The sequence below is a fragment of the Ceratotherium simum genome, chromosome 3 (assembly GCF_057802395.1).
Source record: "Ceratotherium simum simum isolate JZ-2026a chromosome 3, ASM5780239v1, whole genome shotgun sequence".
NCBI lineage: Eukaryota > Metazoa > Chordata > Mammalia > Perissodactyla > Rhinocerotidae > Ceratotherium > Ceratotherium simum.
Window position 1 is genome coordinate 65,415,536 of NC_141902.1, and position 19,053 is coordinate 65,434,588.

Genomic DNA, 19,053 nt, shown 5'->3' on the forward strand with positions numbered 1-19,053 from the left:
CTGGTAGCCATCTGGAGTGGAAACTTAGATTCCTACCTAATGCCTTCTATCAAAATTAATTAATTTAGAAGCCGTAAATTTTAAAGCTAATACATTTTGCTACATTTAAGTAAAGAGCTTCTGCGTGGCAACAAAACATGAGCATTCAGAATTGAAACTGGGAGAAAATATTTTCCACACTTATAAATAGTCAATTTCTTAAATAAGTAAAAATCTCCACTAAATCATTAAGAAAAAATCCAGTGGAAAAAATGGGCAAAATAGGTGAAGAGAGTACACAGAAAAAAAAATATACAGCCTTAAATCTTTTTTCAGATGTTTAAACTTCCCTCATAATAAAAGGAATTAAAAATCAAAACTAATGTAGTTAGTTCAATTTCACCTGTTCGATTTGCAAAGATCAAGGAGTTGGAAAATATACCGTGTTGACATGGGTTTGAGAAACCAAGTTCTCTTGAACAGTAGAAATTTCTACAACCTCCTTGAACAAAGCTTGGTAATAATCTATCAAATTATAAATGTATACCTGTTAATAATTTCACTTTTAAAAATTTGTCCCAAGATACATTCATACGATCACAAAGATGTATATATAGTCAATACAGTAGCATAGTAGGAAAAACATAGTCTAAATGTCCGTTTAATAGTAGATTGTTTAACTAAATTGTGGTACCTTCATACAGACTGTAAAAAGAGGTGGACCCATGTGTACCAATGTAGAACCACATCAGAAATCTATTAAATAATAATAGTAAAGAAAACTGAGATGCAGAAGAGATTATGTAGTACTCTTACTGTGTGTCTGTACCTGTATACGTTAGAACATCTCTGGAAGAATATGTAAGATGTTGGAAAACAGTGATTACTTCTGGGTAGAGAAGTAGAGGACAAGGATGAAGATGAGAGAGACTTATTTCTCGACATAAACTCATACTGTTAGATAGTTGTTTTTAACCATGAGCCTATGTTACTTATTCACTTAAAAATAATTTAGTTGTAAATATCGTAAAATATTCTTAAACTAAAATATGCCAACCATTATTTTTCTTTTTGAAATGCAGTCCTCTAGACTGTCTAATATTATTTAAAGTACTTGTTAATTTCCCATTATAGAATATAGTATACTTCATTTAACCATCCCTCAAATTAATAGTATTTCAAATCATATGAGTAATATAAGATTAGACTAAAATGTTACTATTATTCTTAGCTATCTGAATAAATCTTTTGGTTTCCATAAGATTTTATTTATTTTCTAGGTTAGCTACATTCCATGCAGCTCCATGAAGTCCTATATTTGTGTGATATACTTTTTTATAACAGCTTTATTGAGATATAATTCACATACCATACAATTTTTAAAGTGGTTTTTAATATAGTCACAGAGTTGTACAGTCATTACCACAGTTAATTTTAGAATATTTTCATAACCCCCCAAGTAAACCCCGTATCCTTTTACAGTCACTTCCCATTTCACCCCAAGCCCTCCAGCCCTTGGCAACCACTGATCTACTTTCTTTCTTTATGAATTTGCCTATCCTGGACCTTTCATATAAATGGAATCAAACAATGTGTGGTTTTTTATGACTGGCTTCTTTCACCCTGCATAACGTCTTCAAGATTCGTCCACATTGTAGTATATATCAATACCATATTCCTTTTTATGGTGAAATAATATTCCATTATATGGGTATTCCACATTTTGTTATCCATTCATCAGCTGATGGACATTTGGGTTGTTTCCACTTTTGGGCTATTATGGATAATGCTGCTATGAACTGTTGGGTACAAGTTTTTTGTGTGGACATATTTTGTGTGGGTATATACCTAGGAGTTGACTGCCAGAGTGTTTTCCATATTCTGGCACCATTTTACATTCCCATCAGCAGTGTATGAGGGTTCTGATTTCTCCACATTCTTGCGAACACTTGTTATTATCTGTATTTTTATAGGGTTATAGCTATTCTAGTGGGTATGAAGTAGTGTCTCATTGTGGTTTTGATTTACATTTTCCTGATGCCTAAGGATGTTGAGCATCTTTTCATATGCTTATTGGTACATGTCATATTCTTATATTTCATAAAAACTTCTTGTCTGCCTTTCCTAAAAACTATAAATATCTAGTATAGATGCATTTCTCGTTAATTAGGTGTTTTGTGTTCAATATATTTGCATGTCTAGATTTCACTACCTAGAAGTTCATTTTAGGGGCCCATCTAGTCTTGTTAAATTGGACATTATAGCCAATATGAAAAAATGTGACCTAACAGAGCCTTATTGAGTCACTATGTATAGTGATTTTTTTGATAATGTCTTTTAAAAGTCCATGTATTATTTTTGTTACAGTATTTCACTGGCCTTGAATGTGGACATAAGTTTTGTATGCAGTGCTGGAGCGAATATTTAACTACCAAAATAATGGAGGAAGGCATGGGACAGGTAAAGATGCCAATTTGTTTTTTAGTTTTTGTTGAATTTCCTACAGCATTTAGACCCTTGCATAAATATAAACAGGTGAAGCATTCTGGATTGTGAATTGTATGGGGAACTGTTTTCTAGATTAAAACAACTAAAAGATAATTGAGACTTTTTTTCTATTTACAATGTGGCACTCCAGTTAAAGATCCAGTCTTCGTAATGTTTTCTCAGCGGTCATTAACATTTGTATATATCAGGCTAAACTTGTTGGGCAATTCTGTCAGATCTCTTGCTTTTGCCATTCAAGTTTTAGATTGAAAAGCCAAATATTCAGGTCAGCAGTTCTAATTACCTTATGGTGATAAACGTATTCACGCACATACATTTTCTTTAACAGAAAAGAAAAGGTTAAGATCCTATAAATGTTAAGGTATCCTCAGAACCTACCAAAGTGCCTGGCAATGGTAAGCATTCAGTAAATATTTGTTGAATGAAGACATAGTTTAAATTTCAATCTTTTTCAGACTATTTCGTGCCCTGCTCATGGTTGTGATATCTTAGTGGATGACAACACAGTTATGTAAGTATTTTTGATAGATTCTGCATGTTGAATATTGGTTAGTTGGTTTAACCAAATTAATTTTCACTCAGCACTTCAAAGGAGGTGAAATTTTTAAAGTCTGAAGAGATTTTCTAATCTACATTCCTTTATAGTACAAAAGCCTGTTTGTAACTTGGTTAAATGCCCAGTCACTATTCTGGTAAACATGGCAAGACCTGATAGCTACATTTCAGTAAACCTTGGAATTGTAGAATAGCATGTGTCAGTTGAGGCCCTCTGGGAAGCAGATGCCAAGATAGAGTTAAAAGGGAAGGAGATTTATTGTGGGATAGCATCTGTGTAGGATAAAGAGGAGGAGGAACAGGAGTGGACAGACATTGGTGCAGGTCTGATGCCTGTTAAAGGAGAGAAAGAGAAAGAAGGGAAGAGGGTTCAATAGGAACAGACTCAGGCTATGATACAGCTGTGAGAGTCTGGCAGCTCTGTGGGGACTTCATTGCATAGATTGCCCATAGAGGAATGCCTCAATGAGCAGAAATGGCCAGGCCCTGGTACTCTTGCCATGCTTGGTCACTTACTGGGAGCTGCCCAGGGGGAATGTGGCTTCAGTTAGAACACTGCCACGGATCCCAGAGGCACTGTAGCTGTGGGCTGTTGGCTAGCTCCTCTCCTTGTGAAAAGTTCTCTTTTGAAGGGAGAAAGAAACTTGAAGAAACAAGCATAGTTCCTGAACCTGGGATAAAGTCCCAGGTTGCTTAATTTTTGTGTCAGTGCTGTTTTTATAATGTCAGGTTACCTAATTGACTTCAGTCTAGGAGGATAAACAGATCGAGGGCCTGAACGATCCACAAACAAATTGTATAGTTACTCCTGGATAATTGCCTATATAGAAAGGTATGTCTGTGTTTAGGCACTGAGATTTGAGGGTAACAAAAGTAAAGCCATGGACTTTAATGAGCAAATTTCTTAATCTAATAAAGCTATAAATTGACTTAACCAGCACAGTTTATAAAGCTCACTGATTCCACTTTATTAACCTCACCCTACTTTGGTTTACTAAAACATATTTACTGTTGTCAGCTCTGTGTTAATACTATTTCTATCTTTCAGTAGCTCTTACTTCCATTATTGTTTTAAGCTAGCAAAAATAAGCCATGTGTCATCTTTTTTGTTTGTTTGTTTTTTGCTGAGGAAGACCGGCTCTGAGCTAACATCTATTGCCAATCCTCCTCCCCCGCCCCCCCAAGCCCCAGTAGATAGCTGTATGTCAGAGTTGCACATCCTTCTAGTTGCTGTATTGGGATGCGGCCTCAGCATGGCCGGAGAAGTGCATCGGTGCACGCCCGGGATCCGAACCCGGGCCGCCAGTAGCAGAGCGCACGCACTTAACCGCTAAGCCACGGGGCCAGCCCGCCATGTGTCGTCTTGAAGTACCAGCATCCTTCCAGTTGTCTTTATCTTGTCCTTTGATACTTTCTGATTTCTTGTGTTCTTTCATCAATACATCAATTTCATCTATACAGATTCATCAATACATCTCATCAATATAGGCTCCTGTATCTTTTCATCCATTGCACAGATGGTTACTGGGAGCCTACTTATTATTATTAGCACATATGCACAGGAGAACAAAAAAATTGATACATTTCCTTCCCCCAAGATGTTCATAATAATAAATAACTAAAAGCAGAGTTTGTTTTATGTATAAAGGTATGTACAAAGTTACAGTTAGAAAGAAGCAAATTATTCCACCTGAAGAGTTTAGGGAGACTTTACTTAGGGAGTAATACAAAAGGAGTAAAAATTTGGGTTGAGGAAGTGGATGGTAATATTGGTTAAAGAAGGAATGCCAATATTTTTAAAATAGGTCACGAACTTCTCTAAGTATCTGTGGTGGGTAGAGCACAGAGTAGCAGATTATTAGAGATGCAGATGAAAAGAGTTTGACAGTTTATAATGAGTTTCATCAATGAAGGTTGTTAATACTGTGATAAGATTTGCATTTTAGAAATACAACTTTGGTGGTATGGTGGAGGATAGTTTAGAGTGGGGAGGCATTTGGGCAGTGCGATGTGGTTAGAAGGTTGTTTTATGAAATTTTATTTGGAGGGAAATGGAAAAAATATTTCCAACACATAAAACAAATGTGGCTAATAATATAAGGGCTCTTACAAATCAATGAGAAGAAGATAATTCTATGGAAAGGACATGAATAAGCAGTTCGCAGTGAAAGAAATTTAAATGGTCATGAACATTAGCTGTCATGCCTAGTTGAATAAATCTAAATCAGAATTAGATACTGCAACTTTTTAAAAAAGTTTTTACATTTCAGATTGGTAAGGATTAAAGAATTGAGCAATATCTAATGTGTGTGAGAATATAGTACAATAGGGAGTATAAACTGTTGCAACCTTTTTGTAATGCAATTTGGCCATTTCTACAAATTTTTGTGCTCTTTGGCCTTTCATTCAATAGTTTCATCACTTTGAATATGTCATTCTGTTGCCCTCTTGCCTCTTGTTCCTAAGTCAGCTGTTAATCATTGTTGTCCTTTATTTGTGGCTTTCACAATTTGCTGTGTCCTTGGCTTAAGGCTGTTTGCCTATGGTATATCTAGATGTGGTTCTCTTTGTGTTTATCCTCTTTGGGGTTTCTTGAGCTCTTTGGATATGCAGCCTGGTACATGCACACAAAACTTTGAGAATACTCATAAGAGAATTTTAATAGTGATACCAATTGGGGAGTCGGGGATTAGGAAGTGGGATTTTTATTTTTCACCTTATATAGTTGTATACTATTGGTATATATCTTCCATTTTCTTTCTTTTAAATAAATAATTTATTTCTTTTGGAATTTAAAAGGTTAGTTAATTAAATGAGAGAATGTGTTTTTTAAATGTTTAATCCTAAGGTCCAGTAACTGAAATGTGCTTAAATTTTTTTTTCTTAGTATGAAAAGAAACTGAATCCTTCCCAATCATGGCATTAACGTTTTTTAATTTCCAATTTGATAGATTAAAAAATGGTTTCTTCTTTTAATTGGAATTAAACTCAGCTGGGTCTTGAAACTGAAACCCAGTTCTTTCCAGAAGACATATTCCCCTATAACCCTCTCTAGTTGAAGCTAGCTTTTTTTCCCCTATATACCATATGGTCAGTAGGTGAAGTAATTATCTCCCTCAGTCCCAAATGCTGTATTCAGATTGTCTACTTCAGTTTATAATCTGTAGATCCTTTGAGGTTTGTGTTATCCAGCTATATCACAGTCCTTTGTGTTTTATCTGCTTGACTTCTTGGTCACTCCCACTTAATTATTCGTAGTGCTGGCACCTCACTCACTGTCTTTTCTTTCTCCCAGGGCTTGCTGTCATCAAATGTGATTTCAGTGCTCCTATATATATCTATTCTATACTCTAGGCCTGTAGTTCTCAAAGTGTGGTCCTCTGACTAGCATCAACTAGGAACTTCACATTCTCAGGCCCAACTCCAGACTTACTAAATCAGAAACTCGGGGAAGGGGGCCCAGCAATCTGAACAATCAGCTCTCCTAGTGTGGTTCTGATGCACACTTAAGTTAGATAACCACTGCCATAGCTTTTCATTTCCCTGATCTACTCATTTCCAGTAAAATCCCCTTCACCCCAGCCACCTACTCCCAAAGCCACCACCCTAGGCCTACTCCAGATTTACTCTAATTGACTTGGCAAAATCGTCTTTTTCTCCCTCTTCCTAAAATACTGCTCCTGGGGTTTCTGTCCAACCTGCTATTTTTTCTCACTCTATACACTTTCCTTAGGCATACATTGGAAATTCCCAGATTTATGTTTCCAGATCAACTTTCTTTTGAGCTTGGGACCCATATATCTCACTGCCCCTGTCAGATATCTTCATGTGTATATCTCTCAGGCTATACCTTTTCCAACCCTCCTCCACCTCCACCACCACCAAACTCACTCATTCTTCTTGCTTCTTAGTATCAAAGAATGTTACCACTAGGTGTTAAAGACTTGTCTAAATTAGAAACCTTGATGGTATCCCTGATTCATTTTTCTCCTGCATGTCTCAGAGTCATCCTGACCAAATTCTGTCCATTCCACATCCTAATTACCCTTAAATCCATCCATTTCTTTCTGTTCCTACTGCCGTTAACCTGATCCAGGCCATCATCTTCTCTTAGCTGGGACTCTCCAATTGGCTTCTAAGTGATTCCCTTAGACCCAGTTTTGTCACCTTCCAATTCTCCTTCACAAATAGCTTTCACTGTTCTGTGTTGCTTACCTGTGCAGCTTCATCTTTTGCCTTGCCTTTTCTCACATTCTCTATTCTAGCCACATGCAACTTGGTTTCTTAAAAGTGCTGTGCATTTTATTTGCGTTTGGTTTGCTTTGATTTTGTTTACTTTTTTTTTTCTGTGCTGTCTCCTGACTTTCTGACGTGCTATACTCTCTTCCTGTTTTACTCTTCAGTTCTCCTAACCTACTCATGCTCTTAGTCATTCTTCAGGCCTCAGTTTAGATTTTCATTTTGATTTGGGCAGACATCCTGTGTGCTCCTTGGCTCCGCCATATTTCTGTTACCATGCACTTTTGTAATTGCTTGTATTCTTGTCTGTTTTCTTCTTAGGCTATAAGCTGTATGACCCCAGGTACCCTATTTATGTTGACTGAATCCTTTGCTTATTTTTCCATTCAGGATGTGTGACTCTAACCTTGGAAACATTATGCTGAAAGTATTTATTCTCTTATCTCTGAGTGCTTCCTAGACTCTTTAATTCTTAAGATTAGTGATTCAATGGATTCAGCTTTTTATTTCTTAGCAACAGATATATAATAGGCATGTATCCTTGAATAAGTAACTGGAAGTACATTATTCTCCCTTGCTTTCATTAAGCATATGTCATCATTGCAAACTTCATAGATTGATTTGTACTGTGAAACCATCAAGGCTATTTGGCTAACTGGGGGCTCCCCTACACAATGGCCTCATACAGTTATACTTCCAAAGTCAGGAACGTAACAGTATACTTTGAGATTTTCCTTTGTCCTAAGAGTTGTCATTGATGCTTTTATGAGATTAATGAAAATTATTTCTCTAAATTATTTATCACTTGAGACCAAATGAATGTTCATCTGTTTCTATTCATTCTAGCAGTTGATTAGTTTTTTATGTAGTTTAGGGCCTAAATTTATTTTTCTATTTATAGTCTCTCTATTAATCTTAGGGATGGTAAAGGTGAACTTATATCTAAGTCTTTAAAGACCTTCAACTAGTATATTTAGTCTCATCTTGACTAATCATTGATAGCGTTAACACGCATCTGAAATTGTGATCTATGAGGTGTATCTAAAAAATAGTATAATTTATTTTCATATATGGGGGTTTTTGAAACAGACAAGCAGAGACGATGACAGGAACTCGTTGCCACTTACTTCTAGCAGAATTATGCGAAGTGCTTTTTAAAAGCTTTAACTGATACATAAGATTTTTAAAAATTGAATCTTAGGACTTGTGTATAGATAATGCATACCTCTATTAGCTAAGTCTCCACTTGTCTGAAAAGGGCAGAAATGTTCTTTTTAAAAACAGATTGTTTTAAATTAGATAATATAATTTAAATGCTATTTTTTAATAGTTATTTCCTGTTCCATCAACTTTAAGCAGTGTATTTTAACTCCTTACTATGTAGGGTGAGGAAATTGGGGCCTCTATGCTGTCATTTACCTTTATCTCTTCCACCTGTAATTTATATTAGATATATAATTACTTTATATTGTCAACTTTATAGTTATTCTTTTCTATTCTGGAACAGATTCTTTCATGTTTGTTCAATAGATTTATTCACAAAATTGTAAACAAGTACTTTTATAATGTTATAACAATATAAATATTACATAAAACCAAGTAGTTGAATGGATCCAGAGAGAAGTAAATGTAGTCCTCTAAGTCTGTGCTGTTCCAAGAATAATATTCCAAACATCCAAGTCAGATGATTACTTTTTACCTTTTATCAGTATCTTAAAAATCCCAAGTAGGGTTGTGAAGCTGCCTAGCCCCTTAAGTGAAATCATGGTTTGTACCGTCTGAGGCAACAGACAAACTAAACTTTAATATGTGTTAATTGCAGTACAGTAGAGCATCTCATCTTTTACAGTGTAAAAACATCATTCTTATTTAATTGTAATAGGCTCAATTTGCTATGTATATATTAATTTTTATTTTATTTTTAAATTCTAAAATATATTCAGTAAAGTGTGTAAAGTGCATTAACTTTAAAAAATGTTTGTTTTACTAACCACACAGATAAAGATATAGAACTTTTCTAGTACCCAGAATGTTCATCCTTGTGCCCCTTCCCAGACCGTATCCGTCTCACCCCTGCTACCTATCCTGACTTCTGTCACTCTGTCACCATCAATTAGTTTTTCCTGTTTTTGAACCTCATTTAAATGGAATCATGTAGCATGTATTCTTTTTCTGAGTGTCTGCTTCAGTTAACATAATGTCTTTGAGATATGTGCATGTTGTTAAATATATCTGTATGTTTTTAGGTTTGTTTGCGTTGTTTTTTTTTTTATTTTATTTTTTATTTTTTCCCCCAAAGCCCCAGTAGATGGTTGTATGTCATAGCTGCACATCCTTCTAGTTGCTGTATGTGGGATGCAGCTTCAGCATGGCCGGAGAAGCGGTGCGTCAGTGCGCGCCCGGGATCGGAACACAGGCCGCCAGCAGCGGAGCGCGCGCACTTAACCGCTAAGCCACGGGGCTGGCCCTTGTTTGCGTTTTTTTTGTTATTGCTGTGTGTAGTATTTCATTTTCCTGATAATAGACATTTGGAGTTTTTAGGTTTGTTTGGTTTTGACTACTGTGAAAAAGCTACAAAGAATATTCCTATATGTGTGTTTTTTTTTTTTTTTTAGCAGACATGTACTGATTTCTTTTGGTATATAATCAGGAGTAAGATAAATTTAGCTTTGATAGATACTGCCAAATGGTTTTCCAAAGTAGTCGTACCTACACTCCTCCTAGTTATGTGTGACTGCTCTAGTCCTTGCCCACACTTGTATCACTAGACTTTTTTAATTTTAGCCATTTTGGTGTGTGTGTAGGGATAGCTCGTGTTTTTAATTTGCGGTTCCCTGGTGAGTAATGATGTCATACACCTTTCCATTAGCCATTTGGATATCCCTTTTTATAAAGCCCCTTCAAGTCACTTGCCCATTCTTAAAATTTTGTTACTTTGGTAATTACAATGTGAGAATTCTTTAAGTATTCTGATAAGAGTCTTTTGTTAGATATATGTGTTACAACTATTTTCCCCAATGTGTGGCTTCCTTTTTCTCTCTCAATGATTTTTGATGGAACAGAAGTTTTCATTTTAATGGTATCTAATTCATCATTTTTTCCCATTTGTGATTATTGCTACTTAAGAAATCTTTGCTTACCCCAAAGTTGTATTTATTTTTCAGGCACTCCACAGAGAGTTTATGGAGAATCCTTTGATAACATGTGACTTTAGAGTTCTGTGTCTCATAGTGGAATAAATTGAATACCCCTATCATTTCTCCACAATGAAATAGAAAAGCATGCTTTAGTATTCTAAGTAGGAAATTTAGCACAAAAGCGATAGAATACTTTCTGTTTTAAAATACACACATAAGGGATCGGAGCTCAAGTTTGTACTGAAATAATTTCCTAGTCTCATTGAAATGATTTGTCAAATTTTAGTTAGAGGGAAAGTATACAGACAGGGAGTAAATTACTGATAATTATTATTAAACTTTTAAAAATGTTTTTGAACTATAAATGTAAACTTATAAGATTGAAAGGAGGCAGAGAAGGATGTGGGAAGGGTGCATGAAGCTGATTGTGTAGGGCCTTATAGGCCATTGTAAGGTCTTTGTCTTTTATTCTAAGATAGAGCCATAAGAGGATTTTGAGCACAGGAGTGACATGGTCAGAGAGGGGTGCTTTGACTGCTGGTGTTAAAAAGAGAGACTGTAAGTAGGAGTAGAGAGATTGGGAGACTATTACAATAATCCAGGTGAGAGATGATGATCCTTTGATCCAGGAGGGTAGCAGAAGAGTTAGTGAGAAATGGTTGGATTTTGGATTTTGGATATTGATGAAAATTTCACATAACATATAATATTCACCATTTTAACTATTTTAAAGTATACAATTCAGTGACTTTTAGTATATTCATAATGTTGTGCAACCATCACCATTATCTAATTCCAGAACATTTTCGTCATCCCTAAAAGAAATCCTATATCCATTAAACAGCCACTCCCCATTCCTTCCTCCCCCTAGACCCTGACAACCACTTATCTGTCTTCTGTCTGTACAGATTTGCTTATTCTGGATATTTCATTTAAATGGAGTCATACACAACGTGATTTTTTGTGTCTGGCTTCTTTCACTTAAGATAATGTTTTTAAGATTCATTCATGTTGCAGCATGTATCAATACTTCATTACTCTTTATAGGTAAATAATATGCCATTATATGGATATTCCATATTTTGTTTTTCCATCAGTTCTTGGACATTTGGGTTATTTCCACTTTTTATGGAAACATTTGTGTTATTATTTGAACATTTGTATGCAAGTTTTTTATTGAACACCTGTTTTTAATTCTCTTGGCTATATATACCCAGGAGTGGAATCGCTGGGTCATACAATAATTGTGTTTAAATTTTTGAGGAATCACTAAATACACTAATTGTTTTTAAACCTCAGTTTCAACATCTGTGAAATGTGGAGGTTTACTCCTTTAAAAAATCTTTATTATGGGCCGGCCCGGTAGCTTGGTGGTTAAGTGCGTGCGCTCCGCTACTGGCGGCCCAGGTTCGGATCCTGGGCGCGCACCGACGCACCACTTCTCTGGCCATGCTGAGGCCGCGTCCCACGTACAGCAACTAAAAGGATGTGCAGCTATGACATACAACTATCTACTGGGGCTTTGGGGAAGACAAAAAGGAGGAGGATTGGCAATGGATGTTAGCTCAGAGCCGGTCTTCCTCAGCAAAAAGAGGAGGATTAGCACGGATGTTAGGTCAGGGCTGATCTCCCTCACAAAAAAAAAAACAAAACTTTATTGAATACTTTCTACGAAGGATCCTTTTGTGGACCTTATTGGTTGGTTGTGGATATGAAAGCAGGAAGGCAGATACTAAACAAATGATTATACAGATAACTGTCTAATTAAAATTATGACAAATTCTGTAAAGGAAGGGTGTCTAAGGTGCCATGAGAACTGAGAGGGGGTCTGCCTCTAGACTGGTGTGGGGAATAGTCAGAAAAGGCCTCCTTGAGTGAGTAACAATATATTTTAGCTGAGTGAAGTAAAGGAGTAATAATAATAATAATAGTAGTTAGCAGCATCTAATATTTATTGAGTGCTTACTTTTTGCCAGGCACTGTTCTAGTGTCACAATTCTATTTCTGCTATCCATTTTACAGATTTAATAAACTGAAAAATGAAGAGGTCAAAGAACTTACCCTCAGTTCATAGCGAGTAACTTGTGAAGCCAGTATTCAAACCTAGGCTGTCCCACCTAAGAGACCCACCATGATATTCTTCTCTTTTGTTTCCAAGGGAAGGAGCCCTATGCAAAAGTCTCTGAGGAAAGGTGGTACTTACTATTTTGAAAGAATGCAGATGTGGCAGGAGTACACTGAAAGTGGCACAGGATAGGGTAGGGTCTTGTGGAAGGAGAGCAATGTGATTAGAAACTTAAGAATTAGGGCCGGCTCCGTGGCTTAGCGGTTAAGTGCGCGCGCTCTGATGCTGGCGGCTCAGGTTCGGATCCCGGGCGCGCCCCGAGGCACCACTTCTCCGTCCAACGTGAGGCCGAGTCCCACGTACAGCAACTGGAGGGATGTGAACCTATGACATACAACTATCTGCTGGGGCTTTGGGGGGAAAAACTGAATAAATAAAATCTTTAAAAAAAAAAAAAAAAAAAGAAACTTAAGAATTAGATAGGCCAGATTGTACAAAACTTTTTTGTTCACTTAAAAGATATTAATGAGGTTGGACTACGTACATGTGTCGTATAGTTCTTACTGGCTTTGTCAGTGGTTACTCTTTTTCTGCTTTAACACCATTTTCTTGTAACACACTCACAGGAGTGTTTATCATTAAAACTAATGAAACTTAAGCCTCTGGGTTCTTCACTTTCATAGGCTCCTGTGAATTCTAGAAATTGTTGTGAATTATAGGGTGTTCTAGGTGGGCAAAGGAAGCCCAGGTTGCAGTCAGTAAGCATTTCTGGTAAGTTATCAAGAGATCTCGGAAGAAGAAGGCCCTCAAAATGATATATAGCAAAACCTGGATCCATTTCTTAACATTCCTGTAAACATCTCTTATTTCACACACTGATTTTTGGGAGGGAGTCTAAGGGAAGGTGGCTGAGAATTGCTATCTTAAGGCAAGATATCAGAGTCACACACTCTGAAAGGGGCCTAAACTTAGCAATAGTTGGTAAGGCATTAGACTGTAACACAAACTGGGTAAAAATAGAATTTTTAGAGTATAAGAAACACAGGGGAAAACATCTACCAAAATAGAACTATAGAAACTTTGAAATTATTGTTTTGATTATTACAGTTACATTTGTTGATAGTCTACGTGCATTTTAGTATTTTCTATTTAGGGCAGTTTTTATAGCTTATAGCATTGAAATTTTTATTCTTGCTTTCAGGCGCCTGATCACAGATTCAAAAGTTAAATTAAAGTATCAGCATTTAATAACAAATAGCTTTGTAGAGGTAAGTGATTTCTCTTAAGTGTTCTTCTTTTAATAAAAGGAATTCTGTTTATTAATAGAAATATTAGTTTTTCTTATATAAAATACTCTCGACGGTAAGAAACACCTTTCCCATAACCTTTGGGTTACAGACTTTATGAAGCATGCCAAAACACCTCGATTCTCAAAGGAATATGACACACCAATAAGTAGATATCTCTTTATAGATCTTGAACTTTGATAAAATTATTTTTACAGTATTCTTCCTTTATCCTTCTTTTTCCCTAGCAGAGAGTTGTAGCTGCTTATTAATGATGTCATGTTTAATCATGTTCGGCCCTCTAACCCTGCTATATCTCTGCTTGTTTTAGCTTCCATTACTAGTAAACTTTGTTAGTGAAGAATGCTATAGTAATTTGTTTTTATCAGATACCTCTCTTTTATCAGAATAGAGGTCAGCAAACTATGGCCTGCCTCTTTTTGTAAATATTTATTTGAACATGCCCATTGGGTCTATGACTGCTTTTGTGCAACAGTGGCAGAGTTGAGTAGTTGCTAGAGAGGCCATTATGGCCCACGAAGCCAAAAATCTTTACTCTCTGGCTCTTTACAGAAGAAATTTGCCAGCCCCTGTATAAGAGCATCAGGTTAATTTGGTATTTTACTTCTAGAAAGTAATTTTCATTTTTATTAGAGATGAAACTGAAGGTCAGATCTTCTAGACAACAGCATATTTTAGGAATAGTCTGTTTTTTGAATTGGTCAATAAACTTGAATTTTGGTGCAGAGTGTTACTTGAGCCATGTTTTGTTCCATAATAAAAATACTTCAAAAGTTATATTTCCTTTTGAGGAACCTAAAATGCAGTCTTTGCTGTGGTTTAGGAACTTGCTTTTCTTCTTAGAAGGGCTTTTTATGGTCAAAGGGAGAAATTACATGTATGTTCCTTAGCTTGTTTCAAACTATTCTGTAGCATCTAAACACTTTCCCTGAATTAGCAGCATATCTTATTCTCTTGTATCTTTGAAAATTGACCTGGAATAAACCATAAACAAATTGATGCTTGTTAATGATCACATAATGGGTAATTATTTTGAAGTTTCTTAGTGGGATTTTGAAAATAAAACAAGAGGTAGTTCATATATTTTATAAAACCACATCTTCGAGGGATCTATAAACTTGGAAAAACAGTGCATCCAAAAGCATTTCTGTAGGTGTTGGTGGCAGGTGTTTATATACTTGTCACCCCCCATTTGCCCCTTGATTTAGGGAAGCAATGTAAGTAATTGCTTGGTATGCTAGGAAATCTTGCATCATGATTTGCTGTCATTTTTTATTTTCTAACTTGTGTTTCAGTGCAATCGACTGTTAAAGTGGTGTCCTGCCCCAGATTGCCACCATGTTGTTAAGGTCCAATATCCTGATGCTAAACCTGTTCGCTGCAAATGTGGGCGCCAGTTTTGGTAAGCATGTGATTTCCTAAATTAGAATCGTGTTTTGTAGCATTTCTGTTTATTCTTGGTAGTAAAAATAGTAGAAAAAATTTTTTACCTCAGGCAAGGAGATGGATGATGTTGTTTTAAAATAGTGCATGTTTCTTTTAAATAAGAATTAGATTAAAATGTCAATTCTTAACTTTTGGATATATTTTCTTATGGGAAAAAAAAATGCAGCTATAATCACATTTTCTTGTGTGCCTCACTGGAACTTATATGGGAGCAAACTTACAGATTTGGGACAAGAATTCGGTTCTTCTCATTCTGATTAACTGCTTATTTTGTCAAATTATGTTTGCTTCCTTTATGGCTCTTGTTCTGTTTTCAAGTTATCTCTTAGAAAATAAAATACACAGTTAAGATTTTTTTTAAAATTTCCTTTGCTGTGACAAATTTAATCTTACTCCTAGAAACAAAATGTGCAGATAAATTTGGAAAGATAAAACGTGGTTGATTAGATGTGCTTTTTTTACTAAGAGTTTTTCTATGGCTTATCTGGCTCCAGCTTTCTTGGGGTTCTTGGAGTTCTATAGCATACTCTTCAGACTTTGAATTCTAGTTTCAACTTAACAGGGAATTTCCAATATCACATGTTAGAGAGTTAAGATGATCTTCCATTCCTTTGTGTATTTCCTAGGAATGAGAAGCCAGTCAAGTAAATCAAGGAGCTCTCAAGCTAGCAGATACACATTTTATTGGTATTCCATACCACTCTTTTTTTCTCCAAACTTATTTAAGTTTGGAGAACTAAGTCTATAGACTTAGACTTACTCATTAATAGTTAAATATTTCTAAAAAGAGCAGGTAAACTCAGAGATTAAATACGTGTAAAATACATACTGTTTTGGTAAAGATTAAATATATATTGTTTCAGTTTACCCTGTAGACAGGGGGCGGAGTCTGATTCCATACTACTTTCAAATATACTTTTAGTATGAACTATTTTGAATACAGACTATAGAGAATAACTGCAATGAATATTTATGTAGCTACAACCCAGCTTAATCAAAATCAGTATTTTGCTTGTTCTTATTAAGAAATAAAACATGACAGATACATTTGAAGCCCCTTGGTTCCCTTCTCCATCCCATTCCCCATCTTCTCTTCCAGAAGTAACCATTATCCTGATTTCATTTAAATAAGAGCACTTTTTTCCTCTCATTTACAGAGAATTTTCCATTCTTAAATTGCTTGATTAGCTAATTAATCAGCTATTCCGTGGTTATAATTTCATAAGCATTTGTGTTTATTCTTAATTTATACTTTTTAAACAAATGTATATACCATGTGCCTACAAAACAGAGTTAGCAATTAATATATTCTTAGAGAATATTTAGTCCCAGTCTTTTGTTTTACACCTTGTTTGGTACAATTTATCTCTGCCAGGCTGAGGTTCATTTGTTTGGATCATGCAAAGATGTGACCTGTTTCCTTCCCACATATTGCTTACTGCATTACTACTAGATTATATAATTACAAAGTCAGACTTTTACTCTTCATTTGAGGTGTTAAGTAAAAGATTTAATATATACTCTTGAAGCATTGGTTTAAATTTTAGTTCAAATTAGTGAAAACAATTTCCGTTTGGTTTTATTTTTTTTATTTATTTATTTTTTATTTTTTTTAGATTTTATTTATTTATTTTTTCCCCCCAAAGCCCCAGTAGATAGTTGTGTGTCATAGCTGCACATCCTTCCAGTTGCTGCATGTGGGACGCGGCCCCAGCATGGCCGGAGAAGCAGCGCGCCGGTGGGAGCCCGGGATCCGAACTCGGGTCGCCAGCAGAGGAGCGCGCTCACCCAACCTCCAAGCCACGGGGCCGGCCCTACGTTTGGTTTTAATTAGAGAACGGTTGCAGCAAGGAACTATGTATATTAAAAACTGTCAATAAAATACAGATATAGCTAAACTGATGTTTTTGTCTTAACAGTTTGGTAGCTATTTAGATAGTCATTTATTATGAAATTGTCATCATAACACATTTTCGTACTTATGGTCATTCTTCATTTCACACACAGCCCGTCTACTCCCCCCATACATGCTGGTCCTAATACGGAATTCTAAATAATTTACTGCAGAATAAAATAGACATGGTTCCTGCCCTTGTATTTGCCAGTCTCTAGAAACTGGTGACTATACTGAGGAACTATAAAGCATGAAATGGTTTGTTTGTTTACTTACTTACATTAGGTAGGACTTAATTCTTTTAACTCTTGTGTCGCTTAACAGCTTTAACTGTGGAGAAAATTGGCATGATCCTGTTAAATGTAAGGTGAGTTAGTCTGGCATTTTCATTTTTCAATAATGTAGTAGAGCACTTCTAAGACTTGATGACTGAAAACCATACCCCACAATTTTGTTATTTATCCATTAGTAGATAGATTTGATTTTGCAGGGGATCATTGCGAGTATTCAGGGAGCATTCTTTAGGAATAAGTCAGCTCCTGATTATCATCAGGATAAGGATAGTCACTGTACCTCCCTTGGCAGGCTTTGTAATTAGCTGAGGGGAGTGATACAACTTGGAGCTGGGCTTCTCATCAAGTGCTAGGTTTCCCACGCAGGTTCAGCCAAAGAAAGTCCTCCTTTGGTTGATTTTGTATTACTGGGTATGAGAACTGCAGGATTTCCTTGGTTTGAAAGGAAGTAAACCCAATGATAATCTTGTCCTTTGGCTTTTACTTTTAAGCTTGACTGTATTTAAGTGTTGAGGTAATTTGCTATCCTTTTTCTTAAGTTTCTGTTGTACCTAACAGTTGTTGTTTTCAAACAGTGGTTGAAGAAATGGATTAAAAAGTGTGACGATGACAGTGAAACCTCTAATTGGATTGCAGCCAACACAAAGGTTGGTGTTTTCCTTCAGTAAACTCTTCGTAATGAAACTGATAAGGATAGATGCATCAGCATTAAGTTTACCTAGTTAAGGCTTGTTTTACCTTTTTCTCTATTAAGGCTTTTTTTTCCCAGAATGATTGCTTATTAATAATTTTCCTTTATTTTAGTGTTTCAGTCTGTTTTATTGAGTATTATACTGCAAGATGCACAGAAGTATGCTTTAGAAGTTTTCTTCTGTTGGTAAAACATTAATTTCCTAAAAAAGTGGATATTTTTTCTACCTTGGGGTTTGATAATGCCTTTTCAGATTGTTCTTGGCTGCCTTTTAGTGTACAAATGTATTGTAGGGTTTGCTCTACCTCTCTTGGTTTTATTAGGGTAATTTACATTTCTTCCTTTAAAACTCCCCAGGGTTTAACTTTTTATTTTTTTAATTTTTTTGGTGTGGAAGATTGGCCCTGAGCTAACATCCGTTGCCAATCTTCCTCTTTTTGCTGAGGAAGATTAGCCCTGAGTTAACATCCGTGCCCATCTTCCTTTATTTTGTATGTGGGATGCCATCACAGTATGGCTTGATGGGCAGTGCATAGGTCTTTGCCCGGGATCTGAACCAGCGAACCCCAGGCCGCTGAAGTGGAGTGTGTGAACTTAACCACTACGCCACCGGGCTGGTGCCCCCAGGGTTTAACTTTTAAGGAGTCATTCTTTAGAGCAGTATTCAAGTAACTGAGTAACTATTTTTATGTAACTGAAGTGGGCTTAGCAAGTTTAACATTTTTAACATGTTAAGCTTCTAAAATATGATTTGTTAAGAGACTTGACTCCTGAGAAATAGAAGTTTTAGGGTAATATGGGTATCTCTTGGTTGTTTGTTTTTTATTTTTTGATGATACTAGTTTCACAATTCAGTCTCTTTATTGACCATGAACCACTTCTTTAATCCTAGATATCTTACAAATGCAAGTAATCTTTTCTATCCCTAAGTAATAAGCA

General features: G+C 35.9%; 1 protein-coding gene across 1 annotated transcript in view; it reads left to right on the forward strand.

Annotated features, from left to right (window-relative positions):
- ARIH1 (ariadne RBR E3 ubiquitin protein ligase 1) overlaps positions 1-19,053 on the forward strand; it is a 103,625-nt gene that overhangs the window by 67,356 nt on the left and 17,216 nt on the right. Inside the window, exons 4-9 of the mRNA XM_004421780.3 lie at positions 2,347-2,439; positions 2,943-2,998; positions 13,685-13,751; positions 15,086-15,192; positions 17,455-17,497; positions 17,999-18,070. Coding sequence (XP_004421837.1) covers positions 2,347-2,439; positions 2,943-2,998; positions 13,685-13,751; positions 15,086-15,192; positions 17,455-17,497; positions 17,999-18,070 — 438 coding nt within the window. The remainder of the gene's footprint in view (positions 1-2,346; positions 2,440-2,942; positions 2,999-13,684; positions 13,752-15,085; positions 15,193-17,454; positions 17,498-17,998; positions 18,071-19,053) is intronic.